This window comes from Brassica oleracea, chromosome C2 (assembly GCF_000695525.1).
Source record: "Brassica oleracea var. oleracea cultivar TO1000 chromosome C2, BOL, whole genome shotgun sequence".
Lineage (NCBI taxonomy): Eukaryota > Viridiplantae > Streptophyta > Magnoliopsida > Brassicales > Brassicaceae > Brassica > Brassica oleracea.
In genome coordinates this window covers 7,819,614-7,837,941 of record NC_027749.1, presented here as the reverse complement: position 1 = coordinate 7,837,941, position 18,328 = coordinate 7,819,614, and the positions used below count along the sequence as shown (strand labels likewise).

Below are 18,328 nucleotides of genomic sequence, written 5' to 3'. Positions count from 1 at the left end.
GTGAGTGGGACCGAACATTAGTGAATGTCGTCTGTATCTGATGATTAAATGAATGATGTCTCTCACATACAAACACACTTTTACTGATTTGTCATAGTTAAGTTTTTGAACTAGACAGTTTTGACCTGGTCAACCGTTCGGAACCCAAATAGAACGGCACGGTCGAGGTACGAATGAAAAAGGTGACTTAAAGTTGAATTTGAATTCAAATTTGGCAACTTAACCATCAATGCTCATTTCTCAGCTAGGCCCACTATTAAGTCTCTCAGCATCCGAGGAAAAATAAAGCTGAAAGGACAAGCATTCTTTTTTACTTTCTCGGAAACCAAAACAGCCAAAATCTCGACGAAACTTTCGAGGAGACAAAAGCTAAAGCTAAACAAAAATATGAAAACTTGAATGATCGATCATTGAGAAATTTTGATGTAATGTAACATACGAAGAATCAATCGAATTTTAAATATAAAACTTGAGTTGCAATCTTTCTTCTGAACTCTTATATATACACTCTTGAATAATGAACAAAACAAACCATTATATATCAATGCAGAACCGAAGAACCTCTGTTACTTCTGTTTCGCCCAAAGTATCTCCTCAGCACTGAATTAGACCGATCCATAACTCTAGATTCCACTTCACTGTCCGAAGCTGAAACAGCAGCAGAGGAGGAATTAGACCCACGGTTTGGTCTCACTCTCCTCATCAGCGACACCATCCCACGAACCATCCGTCTCAACCTCCCTCCCGACCCGGATCCACCACCGTTACTACCATCTGATTCAACCGCTCCGTTACCTCTAACCCACGAGATCCGTCTAGGCCCCTCGCTGTTCCCACCAAGCCCACCACCATCCATCTCCGTCAACACAACAGGCAACACACTCTCCCCATCTCTCATCGCCGCGTTAAACCTCCCGACAGCAAACCCCCCTCCGGGGAGTCTCCATATCGTCATCCCCACGGCGTTATCACCCTCCTCGCTGCTCCGTTGGTTAGACTCCGAAGGAATCTCGAATCTGCAGACGGGGCACGAGTTCCGAATCGAGAGCCACGGCACGATGCAGTCCTCGTGAAAAATGTGCTTACACGGCATCTCGCGCGCCTCCGTCTCCCCCTCGAAAACCTCCGTGCACACCGCGCAATTCGCCTCCGCCGTTACATGGCAATCGGAGATTTCGACTCTCGGCAAAGACTCAATCGCCGATTTCGACGCCGGCGGGTTTCCGGATCTGCCGATTCCGCCCCCCGCCGCCTCGATTTGACTCAGCTGCTCCAGCAACCGCTCGAATCCGGATCCCATCAGGATATCGGATACTGAATCCGGAAGCGGTCTGAGGCCCGATCCGGATCCGTCATCGTAGTAAAACTCGAAAGCGCGTCGATCCCTAGCCGCGTCTCCCTCTTCTCCCTCGCCGGCGCCTCCTTGGAGAACGATGACGGGGTTGAAAGAGGGGCGGCGACTGGATCTCCGCCGTCTAATCACGGATCTACGGCTGCTGTTCATCGATCTAACTTCGGTGGAAGCTGGGGAGGCTAATTCGGCGGCGGCGGTGGAGGAATCGGTGACTTGTTCGATGAAACCGCCGTCGCAGTGAGGACAAGCGAGGCCGTTGGTGGTGCCTTGTTCAGCCCAGACGCTGACGAATCGCGTGCAGCTGTAACACCAATACGACGTCGTGATCGGAGTTGTAGGCGGCGTTGACGGCATCTTTTAAACCTTCTGACTTGGTGAGAGGATCTGAGAGAGAGAGAGAGGAATCGCTGACTAATAGTTAAATGAGAGGGAGATGAGAATATGAAAACGTGGCTTTTAAAGCGGTCGCGGGAGCGGAATTAACGACGTTGGATTTAGACGGTAAATAGACACGTGGTAATTATTTGACTGGGTCGAAGATAGCGAGGTATTAACAGTCGTTATGTCTAGGAGAGGAACGTTCGAGGCGTCTGTAAGGTGTTTTGACCGAACGCTGAACGTTTTTTTAAAGAAAATTCAAAAGTAGCGCCGTGTCCGCTGTTTGTGGGCCTTATGTGGAACCCATTTGATCTCCGTTTTTTCTGGGAAAAACCACCAGACGACATCGTTTCGGCCTGTGAATCATGACAGAAGCAAAAGTGTGCCGACTGCTTCATAATTATTTCACTTTTCCCCTTTTTATAACTTAAATGCTGTATTTTACTTACATTTGTTAAGTAAAACAATTTGTGGTTGACAAAAAAAAAAAAGTAAAACAATTTGTGACATGTTATAATGTTTGGCAAAGAGGTGGAAGGTGGGAAGTCTTTAGAAAATTAGATTTCTTACACGTTGATGGCTCAATAAACTGATAGAATACATTATCTAAACCAACTCGTATCTATATATGCATTGACTATTTGATACTAGTATATAGGTGCCAAGTTGATAAAATACATTATACATACACGAAAACTTTTGTAATTGTCTTTTTAATATTAAAATTAAAGAAAGACTGATATTGCTCAACTACCTTTTGTCTTTGTCTCCTCTCATTTGTTGGCAACTAATGAAAACAGACAAATTGCAATTATACCAACTGATTACCACAACTTGGAGTCACAACAAACACAAATCTAAACCACGAAGATCAACTTAGCTGTGAAAACTAAATACAACAGAGTGAAGAGAACATGTAAATTTGTGATAAAATATTCAGTTTTTCAAGCAAATATTAAACCAATGATAAAGTCAACAACTTTAATGGTTAAACTTATGCAGGAAGAGGATAGACAAAACAAAGACCTGACAAAATGCAAAAAACAATGATCTATAATCCCTCTGAAACCAACAATGGCAGCTCCGAATCTAAACAGGAGCTGAAAAAATGCCAGCTTGAATCATGGAAGGCTGGAAAATAATCATCAGATACCGTCTCAATAGCAAACTCACTAGTGATTCTTCGTGCAGCTATGACCCGTTTGGTGGCTCGGATGACTTCCGGGTCTAACGTCACCTGCTCCTCATACATCTGAAAGCTGTTCCCAAACAATGCTATTCTCGACAACCTATCCATCCTCCAGTTTGCTTGCAACAGGTTATTGTACAGATTGGCCTCACAGTGTGGCATGAAGAAAAGAGTAGGCTTCAAGGCTTCTCTACGAGCCTGCTCATTCACAGACAAAACAGTACATCCAAACGATTCTAGGACACTAGATTCAGTTGCTGAGAGAACCGGATCGAACACTTCAATGTTACCAACCCAATCAAACTCCCTCTTCATCAAGATCGCAATGCTGAGCTGAAACCTAGGAGATTCATAAGACTCGATGCTTCCTATACCATACATCACCATCTGAAGCTGTGTTTCGGTTCCCAACACGAGGCGGAACTGGTCCGAAACCTCGGGGCACTTGAGCTGTTCTAAGAATGTAGTGTAGAATTTTGAGCTCTCGACTTTCTTGATAGAGTTTTCCATCTTCAGCTTCACTCTTGCTTGCCTTTGAGGATCGATCTCAAGATCATCTGACTTCCATGGCTTCTCTTCTTCTTCTTCTTCCTGAATCTTAGGTTTAGGTTTTCTTCTCCCCTGTCTTCGTTTACTAGGTAAGACCACTGTCCACTCACCATCAATACTTGCGTTTTTAACCATGGCTACCTACCACTAACCTCCTAAATTAGGGTTTCAGCAACGATTCCATTACCTAAACATCACAATTAGATCTGAAGGGATCAGCTACATTTACCAATTTCTTTGGTTAATTACGATCTGTTTAATTTGAGATCGACAAAAAACCTTGAGAAATAACGGAGATAAGACTTACGGTTAGAGATAAAACCACAAGAGGGAGATCGAAGAAGCTATTGCGATACGGAAGAAGAAGAAGAAGCCTGGAATACGAGGCAACCGGGTGGACTCAGTGACACATAGGGGGTGAGTTTGGTGCTTCCGAGTCCTGCAGCGATGGGAAGCCGGCGAGCGACTCGTAGGCGAAGATATGGTAGAAAGATATTCGGGTGGATGTAAATCAAATGGGCTTATTTACGGCCCATTAACTAAGAGACTAGGGTCTTTAACTTTTTTTTATATGATGCAATAGAATAAGTTGGGATCCATGGACCATGATCACCTCTCCTGCTTATTTACTCGGTTGTTAGGTGTGTTTTAACATCCTAATTCTAACTTAATTTCACGAGTATTACCTGTGCTACATATGTTGAACTGTTCTTCAGAATTCTCTTATATGTAATCTAGTTATTGGATACTTCACAATGTATGTATCAAAATCCAATTTTAGATGTTTAATTCACTCTTGGAAGTTGGAATGTTGTTGAATTTTTTTTTTTTTTTTTTTTATAAAATGTTGTTGAGAATTTTGTTGTCTAGTTTTGACTCTTCATGAGCCGACACTTAGTGTAGACTCTTCTGATCATAAACCGGATCTGTTAATCGAAATCACTACTCGTCTTGAGCTAGTTTCTTAAGTTTACCACACAAATAATTCAAATTTTCTAGAAAATGAAGCCTTTTCTGAATTAACTAGTTTTATACTGATCCCATTTACATAAGGCAAAGAGCTTCTTTGCTTATGACTTGTAGACATCTGAAGTTCAAGACAACGTCTCATATGTTATTCAAAGTGTTAGTTGCTTCTTTCTTTGGATAATGAAAACAGTATCAGATGATCAGATAAGACTTTGTTTATTTATTTTGCTTTGACTAACATTTCTTTAATTTATCATTGAATCATCTGATTATTTTTCTAAAGATAGAAACCCATCAAATCTTGTAAAGGGGTTTTTATTAGAGTTAAATAGCCATTCTAAAGTTCAAAAAAAAAAAAAAATAGCCATTCTATTGACACTTTTCTCTTACTTGAGCAATACTATCCTTTGCTTGTGTTGGAGGGTCACACACCAATAAACTCCCAACCAGAGGAAGAAAGTGACATTCCAACAAGAAGTGTGTTTTCCTTCTCTTTGTCGACAAATAGTTAGTAGTCTTTCTTTTTGTTATTAAATATTTAGTTGTTTTAGCCATTAATGTCTCATTTCCACAAAAGTTATTTTCACCTCATATACTTACATTAAAAGTAGCAAGAATCTCTGATTGATTCGACATAGATTCCTTTTATCAAGAACCAGGTTCATATCTAAACTCAATCATCCACTGTTTCTTCTGACTGAGGAATCTATGTTAAATCAATCCAATAATAATTTCAGTAATGGATATAATAGTTCTAGGAACTAGTAATGTTTCTATGTGAACTTCATGATCAGAGCAGCTTTAGCAAAAAAACATGATCTTCATGGTAGATGATGACACATGCAACAACTGCCTCTAATGAACTTGAAACTTCCCCAGACACAGTCTTTGTTGATCTTCATGTATTAACCAAATGAGTTCAAAATATTGAACTCTGTTTCAGCAACTGTAATGGAGAAGCTCAAGCCTTTCAACTCTTTTATTTACTGATAACTGCCAAATCATTACACTTCTTCAAATAAAATAATGTCCTTTTTTTTCTTTATGACATTTGATTCATATTGCTAAATGAACCTCTTCTGATACAATTTTGCTATATAGATCATATTATTGATGCATGAAATTCTTCGTTTTCAAAGAGTTAACAAAGTTGTCTAATGAGCTGCATGAGGAACCTCCACTTCTAACAGAGGCTTCCAGCTTCTCTTTCAAATCAACAACACTCTTCCTCATCTCTGCTCCTTCTTCATCCACAAGCAACCTCTTCACAGCTCTCTCCACAGCTTCTTTCTCCAGCTCTCCCTCCAACTGAACCCCATTTCTCCAAGCTCTTTCCAAGTACCTCGCATTCACTTTCTGATCCCCAGTAAAAGGCCTACATATCATCGGAATACCTTCTCCAATGCTCTCTAGTGTTGAGTTCCATCCACAGTGACTCCAAAACCCTCCCACTGCAGGATGTCTGAGAACTTCCATCTGCGGCGCCCATTTCACAATGTAACCTCTCTCTGAAACCAACTTGCTGAACTCCTCCGGTAAGGACTCTGTCCACTCCGAGGAAGGAATGGAACCGGGTCTGATCACCCACAAGAAAGGTTGGTTGCTATTACTCAACCCCCAAGCCATCTCCACGGCGTCTTTGGTTTCCATTAGAGCTAAGCTTCCCAAGCTTATGTACATAACTGATCTTGGCTTCTGCATGTTCAACCACTCGATGCAGCTTCTGTCCTCTTCAAGCAGACTAGATGGTGCAGAAGCTGCGATGTGAAGCGGACCAATGGGATATACCGGAACTTGTAGTTCTTGTTGCAACCGCGCCAAAGACGAGCTCTCTAGACAGCTGGCTGAGTTGATGATGACAGCGGAAGCTGTTCCAGTGTTGACGGTTTTACTGTAAACCCTGAGCATACTCTCTATTGGCCCAAATGCTGAAGTTGGTAGATCCTTGTACCTTAGAGGATGCAACCCTGGAAACAACTTGTCTTGCATTTCAACATCTGCATAGTACACAAAACCAAACAGCATTTAGACTGGTCTTAATGGATTTTAATACGAAGGTAAAAAGTAGGCCTGTGGTTTTGGTTTTCTTCGGTTCGTATATTTTCGGTTTTGGTTAATTCGGTTAGGCCATAATCCCACCAAAATCCCACCAAAATGAACCAAAAATAAAATCTATTCCGTTTTCGGTTAATTTGGTTTCATATATTGTTCCAAAAACAACCGATTTTGGGATTTAGATTTCGGTATAATTATTAAAAATATAGGATAGTTTTGGTTAATTCGGTTAGCTTTTGTTTTTATTTATTACCTTTTTCTGAAAATTGCAAACCGAACCAAAGACCGAACTAAACCAAACTCAAAACTATAACCAACGGAAAGCTAAAAATTTCGGTTCGGTTCGGTCCGGTTCTGCTGGTCCAGTTTGGACAAAATTCGCAGGCCAGTACTAAAAAGGTTAAGAATCTTGGTTACCTTTCATGTCGATCAAGAACTTCTCTACATTGACTTTGGCTAAAACAGAGCGGCAGAGAAAGGCAGTAGCACTTGTAGTACTGAAGACAACACTAGGAAGTTGAAACTCCATAGCTGCAGCTTTCGAGAAATGCATGTACTCATCATAGACAACACAAACAACCTCATCATGGTCACCTTGTTCCTTCAGCAGTTGACCTAAACATTGCTTAAAAGTCGCCTCACAGATTTGATTGAGCTTCATCATAAACTGGAGTGGACCGAGGTTTTTGAGATCAGACTCGGTTAAACTACCTGGGATGGTGAGAAAGTGAAAATCAGAGAAGTCTTTGGAAGAGGTAACTCGGTTATACTGTGTCTGAACAACAGTGATGGAGAAGTCTTTGGAGTGGAGGGCTTTTCCGAGTTGCATAATAGGAGTGACATGACCTTGTGCTGGAACTGGAACTAAAACAATCCTTCTCTTCACTCGCTTTTCTTCCTCCATTCTTTCACCTTGATCTGGTCTGAATCTGATATATAGGTCGAGAGACATTCGCAGTTCCTCTGGTCTGAAGATTTTATTTCTTTATTCATAACTAGAAAGAAATCGAAGGCTTTAAATTTTTTCCTTAATTGTAACTGTAAGGAAGAACCAGGACCAGGACCAGCACATTGCACAAACACGTGGCCCGTGGCTGGACTTTCAGTTAAACGTTTACTTTGTCTTTTTTATAATAAGTCTATATACGAAAATAATAGCTAACAAACTTTCCCAACTACCAGCATTGGCGTACAAACTGAACAGAAGCAATCACCATTCCCTGATCAGTTCTCCGGTTCGAAGCTCTGCTGCAATCCTCTCATTCTCTACCTCTCCAAACTTCGAATACATATCAACAAGCGAGCTAACTATAAAAGCATCAGACTCAAACGAACACTTGAGCACCATCCAATGTATCATCTTCCTAATCCGTGACCAAGCAGATTACGACCGGCTTTAAGAAGGATAGGAACGATGAAAGCATCAAAATTTACACCTTCTCCATTCATTTCTCTAAAGATATCAAAGGATTTCTGGTAAATGCCCACTAACATCTCTCTTGAGCATTCCATCGAACACCTTCTTAGCATCTGTAACTTCCCCCACATTTCACGCATAACGCAACAAACTTAGCTGCAACTCGCGTCAAGCTTGAAAACCCAGATGTCACCAGAAGATCATAGAAGCTTTCTTCCTCGGCAAAGAAGCAATATGTTCATGGGTGAAGTCGTGAAGATCAAAGCTTCGAACTTTTTATCAAACAAACAAGAAGAGAGTTAGAGGTTAGGTTAGTTAGACAAGAACGGTACGGTTATTATTAAACCGGAAACCAGAAAGGTCGGTTAAGAGAAACCCGAATTCGATTATCCAAAAAGGAAGACATTCGATCCATTGAGACAGGAGGAAACTATGTTCGCAACATCTTGTGTTCCGTCTCCAACACCACAAAGCTTCTTCCTTTCGCCTCATCTTCCTCAAATTCAATTCCTTTATCCGATAAAATTTCTGGGTTTTCCTGTAACGAATCGGTGCAACGTCGGCGGTTCGTTCTATAACCGACGGAGATGTGATGAAAGACGAAGGAGGAATCGAATCATAGTACCTCGAGCTAGAGCGTCCTCTCCTTACGAGGTTCTTGGTGTGTCTCCATCAGCGACTCCTCAAGATATAAAGAGGGCTTACCGCAAACTTGCTCTCAAGTATCACCCTGATGTTAACAAAGAGGTTACTTTTCGAATTTGGAACTATGTATGATGCTTTATATGTTATGTGTGCATCTCTGAGTATTGAGTCTTGCGTTGGTGTTACAGGCGAATGCGCAGGAGAAGTTTCTGAGGATAAAACATGCGTACACCACATTGATTAACTCTGAGTCACGGCGTAAGTACGGTTCAGATACTCGTGCTTCTGGTTACTCCTCTACTGGTCAAACAAGCCGGAAAAGCAACAGTCAAGTCGAGGAAGATTTCTATGGACTTGGTAAATCTCTGAATACACCATTAAGTTGTAATGAAATGTGGTTGTTTTTAAGGGTCCTGCTTTGTAAAGTGGGACACTTTTTATGCGTACCATAGTGCTAAACTATGGCTTGATTCATTTTGCAATTTAGCCAAGAGCAGTAGTTGTTTGGTCATGGTTTTAAGCACAAATGCTAAATAGGGTTTGTGAAAATGTGCTAGTGATTGAAAATTTAATGTGAATTAGTGACACCCGTTAATGGCTATGGTTAGAAGTCATGTTCTCTCTCATGTGTTTTGGATGAGGGGGAGTTAGGTTGATCGAGGTCAGTGTGATCTTATGCACAACACACTTTATAATGCAGGTGAATTCGTGAAGGATGTTCAAATAACAATAGGTAGACGCAACCTGTTTGAAACCTATTTTCTTTCTGTCTTTAGATTGTTTTTCTTTTTTTGCACGTCTAGAGTATTGATGCACATGTCATCGTATAACTGTAGTAAATTGCACATAGAAGCTCACTTTTTGTGGTATTGACAGGGGATTTCTTTAAAGATCTTCAAGAAGAGTTCAAGAACTGGGAAGCTAGCGCTTCTTCACAAGGGAAACCCAAAAGTCTTTGGGAGGAACTAGCGGTAAGCCCAATAATATAAATCTGCAGTTACAATTTTTGTGTCTGTTAAAGCTTGGATCTCCACTTTTTATAATGGTTTTAGTTTCTTCAGTAAACCTTGTTACTAAGAGCACAGATTCATAGGAGAAACAGATTATTATAGCAACCTGGTTCCGTATGATTTGGTTTAGTTCTCTCAGTATGGTAATGTGCTATAGACTCATGTTTCCTTATCATTTTTTATCCTCAGGAAATTGGGGAAGAGTTTGTGGAGTTTCTTGAGAAAGAACTTAACATAAGCGATGAAGACAATGATGGATCAAGCAAAAGTGGAGAAAGATTTGATTTTAAAGAAAGCTCCTCAACGGGGAAATCGCCAGGGGATAATAGTAATAGCACGGAGAACAGTATAGAAGAGAATATTGATGAGATTGAAGCAACGCTAGCTCAGTTGAAAAAAGATCTTGGCTTGCAATAATAATAATAATAGTCCCAAAAGTTGCAGTGAAATGTTCTCTTTTTTTAGCTGGTTTAGATATTTTGATGTTTCTTTCTTTCAAGCCATGAAAGATTTTGTCTCTACAGGTGTTAAGAACGTGTATATGTTATAGAATTTTGTTTCATGAAAGCAAATTATGTTTCATATAGATGAGATCATGATCTACATAAATTTTAATTCCATAGTAATTTCTTTCAAAAAAAAAGAAGGTAAAATGATTAGATTGGCTGGTAGGGGCAAGTACCACAAGGTGCAATCTCACACCATTGTACTCGGAACTTGAAGCACTCATTTGAATTGTGGAATGCTTGATTTTTCAACAAATCATAGTAATCTTCGAAGATTACTATGATTCGGTGAAGATGGTTTTTAAACCAAAAGAATGACATGCGTTTGCAATACCAATATACATGGAAGAGTACACAAGAATAGATTCATCACATTTGTGATCATACATGTGACTCAAAACTCAAAATATAAAGGCAGACTGATAGACTTCTATTATATTGGGTCTGATGTGGCAAGTGACGATCCTGACGTGTTTAATGAGGAAGAGTCAGGAGAGACTTGGTTTGGTGCAGAAGGTTTGCTGTTACGAGCTTGAAGAAAGAAGTCGAAGTATAAGGACGAGCCGAGATGAAGAGAAGAGTTCATGCTTTGATGCTGTATGTAGATTGATGCCATGAGTCATCTTAACCCGATTGCCATGAGATCGGTGACGAAGGTGAAGCTCGCCATGAGAGTCTAGCCGGAGTCAGCTCAAAGCTATTCATTTATCATCTTTGTAATCACGTTTCTATTCAATAAAGGAGTTAGGGATTTGTAAACTCTATCACAGACATACTTGCTTCGACGATGCTCAATGCGTTACAACATATCGGTTTTGCCGCATCCGTGGCTGTGGAAGAGGATAATACGGCCCCACCAGGAGAAACCATGATCATCGAGAAGGATGAACAAGTCGAAGCCATGTATATAGAAGAAGAAGAAGATTGGATAGAAGATCTCATGGAATATACGCGTCAAAGGGATTAGAAGCTGTTCTCACCATGATCATTGATTCCAAGGATCAAAAACCACCACCACCAACATCCGCTCGTCTTGGAGACATATCTATACTGACAGAATTGGATGAAGAGTGGACCCAAGAGTTGACACGTGATGAAGACCAAGCTTACAATGTGCAACAGTTGATGGATCAAGATTATATTAGTTGACTTCTTCTCTACTTTATGACAAGCTTAATATCATCTTTGATGGAGAGACACAAACTGAAGAAGATCCACGAATTAATTGTAGTTAGTAGTGTTCGTTAGTAGTTTCTAATTATGTACTTAAGTTTTTCATCAAACAGTTATCAAATCAATTCTGCGTTCTTGTTCCTTTGTTTTTTTTCTTCCCTGTCCTGAAAGAAAATGGTCTGAAAATCAATTTCCTACAAACACAAATTACCAAACAGTGTATTCAATCAGCCATAACAATGTTGGTTCAAGCAACAGGATAAGAGAATCTTGACCAAGATGTGCCAAAGGGTTCATAGATATTGAGTTGCTTGGAACATAAGCTTAACGGAACACACTAAATAATAATCTATGAGGTCAACTTAAAGTTTATAAGACCTCGAAGATTTCACAGAGTCAAGATTAAGTGTAACGGCTTAATTGTCTCGATAATTTAAAAGATCATTATATGTCAGCTGAAAATTTCAAACCAACCATGAAAAAATGCAGAGGATGGTTAGTGTTTTAGATTCTGTGAAATCCTAAATCCATTTAAGGATTCAAATTGAGATCCATGTAACTATAGTAGTATGATCAAACACTTTAAATAACATTCATGTATACTCACTCATGTACCATCTATATAGCCAAAAGGGCTCAAGTAACAGATGTAGAGAGAAAGCAAAATGTTGATTAATGTTAAACGGTAGTCAAGACATTATTAAATTTATATTTTCATTTCATAAAAAAATCTGTTCTAACCAACGTTGAGTTGGCCTAGTGGTAAAGGGGTTATGGTTGCAACTACCGCCGTCCAGATTCAATTCACGGTGGGAAAGATTATTTACAATGCTTGAGTTCCCGGCAAAGAAGTGAAACCACCTACGTCATGAATTACTATTTAGTGGCAACTTCAATATAACATAAATTTTAAGAAATGTGAACGAACTGGAGGACTTAACATGATTCAGCTAAAAGATGCCCATAAATCACATGCTTTTTCTAATTCAAGTCCCGAAATCGTATAAGATAATATTAAAACAGGAAAGAAAAAATCTGACTTAGATAGTTATAAGAGCATGATTAACCCAGGATTCTTAGGATAAAGTTCTTAGCGGAAGTTAAGAAACTGTTTCTTAACTTTTAACTAAAAAAACTAAGAACTAGTTCTTAAATAAGGATTTTAAGAACCGGTTCTTAATTTTTTTAGTTAAAAGTTAAAGAAACATTTCTTAATTTCCGCTAAGAACCCCACCCTAAGAACCCCAAATAATCATGGCCAATAATCATGGTCTAACCATGATTAACCCAGGGTTCTTAGGGTGAGGTTCTTAGCGGAATATAAGAACCTGTTTCTTAACTTTTAACTACAAAAGCTAAGAACCGGCTCTTAAATAAGAGTTTTAAGAGCCGGTTCTTAGCTTTTGTAGCTAAAAGTTAAGAGACGAGTTCTTATATTTCGCTAAAAACTCCACCCTGAGAACCCCCAATAATCATGCTTATGATCGATTGATCGAAAGAGCAAGACAGTATGGCCTGTCTTGTTGCAAAAACTACGAATACTTGGTGCAAAATTAATACAATTACGTAAAATACGTAAAGACCAAGACATTACGTATTAACTATATAACCTAACCTAATCACAATACTAAAAAGGACATATAATGAGCAATTAGGCTATCCACATCAGCAAATATAATCAACCAATTAGAACATTTCGTTTTTTTTTTACTTAAATTTACGTTTGGGATTTATGTGTTTGTGTTTGGGCATTGTTTTCTCTTAACCTAAAAACCTAAAACTAATACCCCGACCTAGATTACACGGAGATGCCGAGGCTTTTCTCCTCCTGCCACTTCGTCTTCTCTCTTCTCCTCTACCACTTCGTTTTCTCCCCGTGAAACCAATTCGAGTCGGTTTTCTTCAAGAGTGAAGGTAAAATTTTCTTCAAGAGCTTTTGCTTAGGGTTTCAATCGAATCACTTCAACTTTTTTATCTCTTGGGTTTCAATCGAATCACACTCATTGATCTCTGATTCATTAGGAAGCTGATTGAGGATATAGATGAGTACGACGGTGACAACCCTCTCTTCCCATGGATAAAGTGAGTTCATTTTTTATCTATTCTTGATTATAAAAAGTCTTCTTGATCTTGAGATTTGAGGTTTCTCTCCAGATGTGTTAAATGGGTGCATAAGGCGTTTCCTCCGGGTGGAGAGTGCTCGGGCCTGTTGGTGATATACGAGCAGTGCGTGAGAAGTTCTGGCACTCGGACCGGTACAAGGATGATCTTTGTTACCTCAAAGTCTGGTTGGAAAATGTAATGTTTTTTTAGCTCTTCCTTGAATGATCTTCTTTTGTATTGGAAGTGTAGTTACTAGAGGGAAGTGGTTTATCCTTTTGAAGGCGGAGCATTGCGCTGATTTGTTTTAGGTCCTTGGATTTTGTCACGTGATTTGATTTATAAAGTGTGAAACTCTGTGCAGGAATGCAAAGCCTGTGGAGAAGTTGAATGATGCTTACAAGAAGTTTATGGTGAGAACTATGAGAAGCACCAAAACAGTTGATGATATAAGAAGTTTCTTCTGTAAGTTTATCTATGCTTAAGTTTTTTTTTCCACATGATGATGACTTACCGTCAAGAAGCTTTGGGACTGTATTGTCTAGGGGAGATAATAATAGTGAGACACAGTAATTAATTACTTTAGAAGTTTTATTAATATATTCTGTTAAGCTCTCTTACATGACAATGTGTTGTATAGATACAGGAAGGCAAGCTTTAGGACCACAAGCAAAGAGAACAAATCTGAATCACTAGCAGTTTCATCATTATGTATTTCTTGCTTTAAACATATATATAAACTTCATCAAAACTCTAAATTATTGAGCAACTCTCTCTCTGATTTTTGTAGCTCATCCAAGGCACCTTTGGCTGTGTACAAGGATACTACAACGGGGGATCAAACAGAGTCGGACAAGTCAAAACCATAGTTTGGTTCTTGGCTTATGCTTGGAGGCAGAGCAGAGAGGAACAAAGAAAACAATGCCTTACCTGGAAAATGGGCAGCATTCAAGCTCTTGCTTCTGCTCTAACTGCGAAAACTAAACTAAACTTATCTCTGTAAACTGTTCATTTACCTGCATATATGTATTTTCACAGGTTCCTCAGAAACCCATTGTGAGAACTGCTGCTTCCTCTTTTGAGGTTTTTGTCGATGAAGAAGAATGTACAGAGTAAGTTACACAATTTGTTTCTGTTTCCATAACAAGACATAGATGTTTCGTTATTAACTTTTGATTATGAAACAGCAGTGAGGGAGTAGAGAAAAGGAAGAAGATTGAAACCATCTCACCATCATCATCAAACGTTTTGCCACTTAATGATGGCCGTGAGATAAAGAAGTAAGCATAAAACCCTTCTTGATTCACCCAAACAATTATCACATCACTTGAGTATCTCACATTAATGTTTCCTTTATATAAACTGTAGAGAAACAGAGCTTACTTTAGATGTTCGTTCACTCATATTGAGTTTATTTTTCATTTGTAATTGTTTATATCTACTTCTTGAGCTGTCTTATGATGATCTTTGGGTCATGTTGTTGTTGTTCAGGTGCAACGCATCGTAGAGGATCCTTCTGTACTGGTGGCTACATACGAAGGGACGCATAACCACTTAGGTCCAACGCTTCTGAAGGGAATGTTACAAGACAAGTTGGATCAAGCACTGTGACTGTGACTTTGGATATGGTTTATGGTGGGCATAGATTAGCTGTGGAGAAGAATGAAAGCGGCTGCTATATCTGGGAGGTTGATGGAGCAGTCTAGAACATGAAGCTTTCATTGAATGTTTTTGTTTTGGTCTTCATCCACGGAAATTAGGATGGCATTTTGTACTCTTTCGAATTGTAGAGGTTACGTGAGAAAAAATGAAAACTTTAAGTGTATATAAATATTACATGAAAAATCATTAGCATTCAAGGAAATTTAAATGTCATTTGTTTTAAATGTTAGAAGAAAGTTGATTCAATTGGAACAATTAAGGGAAAATATTCATGAAAATATGGTATATGTATATTCACTTGGAACCAAGACATCCTTAATAAACATGCTTCATCAAACGTTTTGCCACTTAATGATGGCCGTGAGATAAAGAAGTAAACATAAAACCCTTCTTGATTCACCCAAACAATTATCACATGACTTGAGTATCTCACATTAATGTTTCCTTTATAAAAACTGTAGAGAAACAGAGCTTACTTTAGGTGTTCGTTCATTCACATTGAGTTTATTTTTCATTTGTAATCGTTTATCTCTACTTCTTGAGCTGTCTTATGATGATCTTTGGGTCATGTTGTTGTTGTTCAGGTGCAACGCATCGTAGAGGATCCTTCCATACTGGTGGCTACATATGAAGGGACGCATAACCACTTAGGTCCAACGCTTCTGAAGGGAATGTTACAAGACAAGTTGGATCAAGCACTGTGACTGTGACTTTGGATATGGTTTATGGTGGGCATAGATTAGCTGTGGAGAAGAATGAAAGCGGTTGCTATATCTGGGAGGTTGATGGAGCAGTCTAGAACATGAAGCTTTCATTGAATGTTTTTGTTTTGGTCTTCATCCATGGAAATTAGGATGGCATTTTCTTCTCTTTCGAATTGTAGAGGTTACGTGAGAAAAAATGAAAACTTTAAGTGTATATAAATATTACATGAAAAATCATTAGCATTCAAGGAAATTTAAATGTCATTTGTTTTAAATGTTAGAAGAAAGTTGATTCAATTGGAACAATTAAGGGAAAATATTCATGAAAATATGGTATATGTATGCTATGATATTCACTTGGAACCAAGAGATCCTTAATAAACATGCAACAATAGTTAGGGTGAAATTTGGTGTTATATAATCAAACTCTTTGAAAAAATTAATACCATAACATTCTGAAAAAATATTTTTATAATGGAAGCATCACAGTATTTTATATTTTAAATTAAATGGATATCTTTAATAAATTCAAAACAGTTTTTTCATCAAAAATCTAAAAAATAATAAATTTATATTCCTTATATTTTCTAATAAGAATTTAATTTATAAATAAATATAAACTCGGTGATAAACGTCTTCATCATCTACATCTATACGTATGCTAAATCATTATAATGTAAATATGAGTATAAAAATAATATATATAAATATAAAATAAACAAAAGAAATAATTGTATTCAATAACAAAAATACAATCAATATTATTCTATATATACTAATGTATAATAAAATTATTGTAAGGATTATATTTTATACGTTAACCAGTAATAATTATTTCAAAAAAAATCTATTCAATTATTCTAATAACATGGTTAGCGTTATTTTCATATATAATAATACATATAAGATTCTAACAAACATGTATATTTATATCCTTTCTCAAAAAGAAAACATGAATCTTACACTATTAAAAGGAGAATATGAAGCCTTCTTAAGCTGTCCACGTTAGCGAAAAAAATCGCAACCAATCATTTGTCCATGTCATCATGGATGTTAAGTTGTTGGACCACGAATCTGTGCTGCGTAATAGGCCCTTTAGCTTTAATGACCCATTTGTTTTGTCATCTTCTTACTCCAACCTAATTTTGTTACGACGTATATAGAATACATTCCAGAACTCACTGTCTTCCTATCTCTTCCGTATAACGCCTGCGACAGCTATAATGACGAATTAAAGCTACTTAATTACTCTTCCAGATAAATCAACGTCTAACTCTCCACATCTCTCCTCTTACTCAATCATAACGATGCTTCCTCGAGCAAAAAATCTATTGCTCAGATCCTCAAATCCATTCCTAGCTTTATGGCAAATCAAACGGCAGTCACCACCACCCAAATTCATTCTCCACTTTTCTTCAGTAAGGTTTCATCAGGACCTGGAGATTCCCAGTTGCTTTTTAAGCTAATCTATTTATGGAAAGCTCGCAATAATTCCAAAGGAGACATCCTTCTCGGCCTTGAGATGCCAATGATTGATGAAGAGGTACGTGTCCATATTTCAATATTATGCTTCCGATTTCATACACGTCTCTGATTTTTTCTAACAGAGAGAGAATATGTTAACAAGATTCTATCCTGAAACTCAACACCTAAGAATTTTTAACGTTAGGAGATAATTTTTAAGATTAGTTAAATAAGTGACCATCTCTGAATATGTTAATGATTCTCAATATCCTTTTATGTAGTAACTAAATACAGAATTGTTCATATTGAAATCTACTACATATTTCACATTTTTATAACAAATAATTATTTACAAAATAATAAATACCAAAAAGTTTAATATTGAAAATATATTATGGCTTCAAAACTTATAGAATTGTTGAATCATTTTATTGGTTATCAAAATTTACAGATTTAAGTATTCAAAATTATTACTCATTTATAAAATTATATATTTATATGAAATAAAAGTTATCTACCTATACTTCAAAAAATAATTAAAAATCAATCAGACGATATATAAGAAAATATATAATATACATAAGATGATAGAATTTTTTTATTTTATTAAATGTAGAGTATTTAAAATTTTAAGAAAGATTTAAACATGGTTACGAAAAGATTAATAGAGACATTTAATATGTTAACATAAATTAATGATATTTCAAACAAAAAAAATATCAAAACAAATAAATGATATAATATTAAAAAAAACTTAATTTTTTTTTAAAAAATCTAAGGTTTAATGTTTAATGCTTAATGTTTTATCTATTCTATTGAAACTGAAATACGAAACAATACTTACCTATTATAAGTGATTTTTTTACATCTTATTCATTTCTTTTTCTAATTAATTCATCTTCATTTGTTTCAGAAATACAAAACAAAACTTACATTTTTTTTGAAACACACAAAACAAAACTTACATATTTTTAATTTTTTATTATATTTTTACATTGTTTTTCTACTTTTTCAAACTACTTCATTAATTACATTAACCATAATAATTCGACGTCATTTATTTTATGTGTTAACCATAATAATTTCACATGTTTGAATGGGCATTTTCGTATATAGATCGGTTTTTGGGTATTATGGTTTTTTGGATTTTAAA

The 18,328-nt window shown here is 37.3% G+C and overlaps 4 protein-coding genes and 1 long non-coding RNA gene across 8 annotated transcripts; 2 read left to right on the top strand and 3 right to left on the bottom strand.

Moving 5' to 3' along the window:
* Nucleotides 1-289: 289 nt before the first annotated feature.
* LOC106327877 (E3 ubiquitin-protein ligase RING1-like) lies at nt 290-1,887 on the bottom strand. The gene has a single exon (XM_013766173.1). The coding sequence runs from the start codon at nt 1,706-1,708 to the stop codon at nt 542-544; it is 1,167 nt and encodes a 388-aa protein (XP_013621627.1). The 5' UTR covers nt 1,709-1,887; the 3' UTR covers nt 290-541.
* A 751-nt stretch (nt 1,888-2,638) lies between these two features.
* LOC106322676 (protein SENSITIVITY TO RED LIGHT REDUCED 1) lies at nt 2,639-3,957 on the bottom strand. Its single transcript, XM_013760777.1, has 2 exons — nt 3,778-3,957; nt 2,639-3,657 (listed from the first exon to the last, which is right to left on the bottom strand). Exon 2 carries the CDS (start codon nt 3,603-3,605, stop codon nt 2,784-2,786), a length of 822 nt encoding a protein of 273 aa, XP_013616231.1. The 5' UTR covers nt 3,606-3,657; nt 3,778-3,957; the 3' UTR covers nt 2,639-2,783.
* A 1,490-nt stretch (nt 3,958-5,447) lies between these two features.
* Nucleotides 5,448-8,276, bottom strand: LOC106322516 (UDP-glycosyltransferase 76E2-like). 2 transcript variants are annotated; one of them, XM_013760569.1, is made up of 3 exons: nt 7,206-8,276; nt 6,912-7,109; nt 5,448-6,436 (listed from the first exon to the last, which is right to left on the bottom strand). In XM_013760569.1, the coding sequence occupies exons 1-3, from the start codon at nt 7,444-7,446 to the stop codon at nt 5,547-5,549; spliced, it is 1,329 nt and encodes a 442-aa protein (XP_013616023.1). In that variant the 5' UTR covers nt 7,447-8,276; the 3' UTR covers nt 5,448-5,546. The 2 variants fall into 2 exon arrangements, with proteins under 2 accessions (XP_013616023.1, XP_013616022.1); XM_013760568.1 differs by having other exon boundaries at nt 5,449-6,436; nt 6,912-8,237.
* Nucleotides 8,277-8,325: 49 nt separating this feature from the next.
* Nucleotides 8,326-10,148, top strand: LOC106322517 (dnaJ homolog subfamily B member 8). The gene is made up of 4 exons (XM_013760570.1): nt 8,326-8,658; nt 8,745-8,913; nt 9,433-9,527; nt 9,756-10,148. The coding sequence occupies exons 1-4, from the start codon at nt 8,344-8,346 to the stop codon at nt 9,981-9,983; spliced, it is 807 nt and encodes a 268-aa protein (XP_013616024.1). The 5' UTR covers nt 8,326-8,343; the 3' UTR covers nt 9,984-10,148.
* A 2,840-nt stretch (nt 10,149-12,988) lies between these two features.
* Nucleotides 12,989-15,977, top strand: LOC106322829. 3 transcript variants are annotated; one of them, XR_001266533.1, is made up of 8 exons: nt 12,989-13,159; nt 13,268-13,327; nt 13,400-13,543; nt 13,710-13,810; nt 13,986-14,056; nt 14,136-14,457; nt 14,536-14,625; nt 15,592-15,977. It is a non-coding gene; the product is annotated as an uncharacterized LOC106322829 (long non-coding RNA). The 3 variants fall into 3 exon arrangements; XR_001266532.1 differs by lacking the exon at nt 15,592-15,977 and adding an exon at nt 14,837-15,222 and having other exon boundaries at nt 14,533-14,625; XR_001266531.1 differs by lacking the exon at nt 15,592-15,977 and adding an exon at nt 14,837-15,222 and having other exon boundaries at nt 12,991-13,159.
* The last annotated feature ends 2,351 nt before the right edge of the window (nt 15,978-18,328 follow it).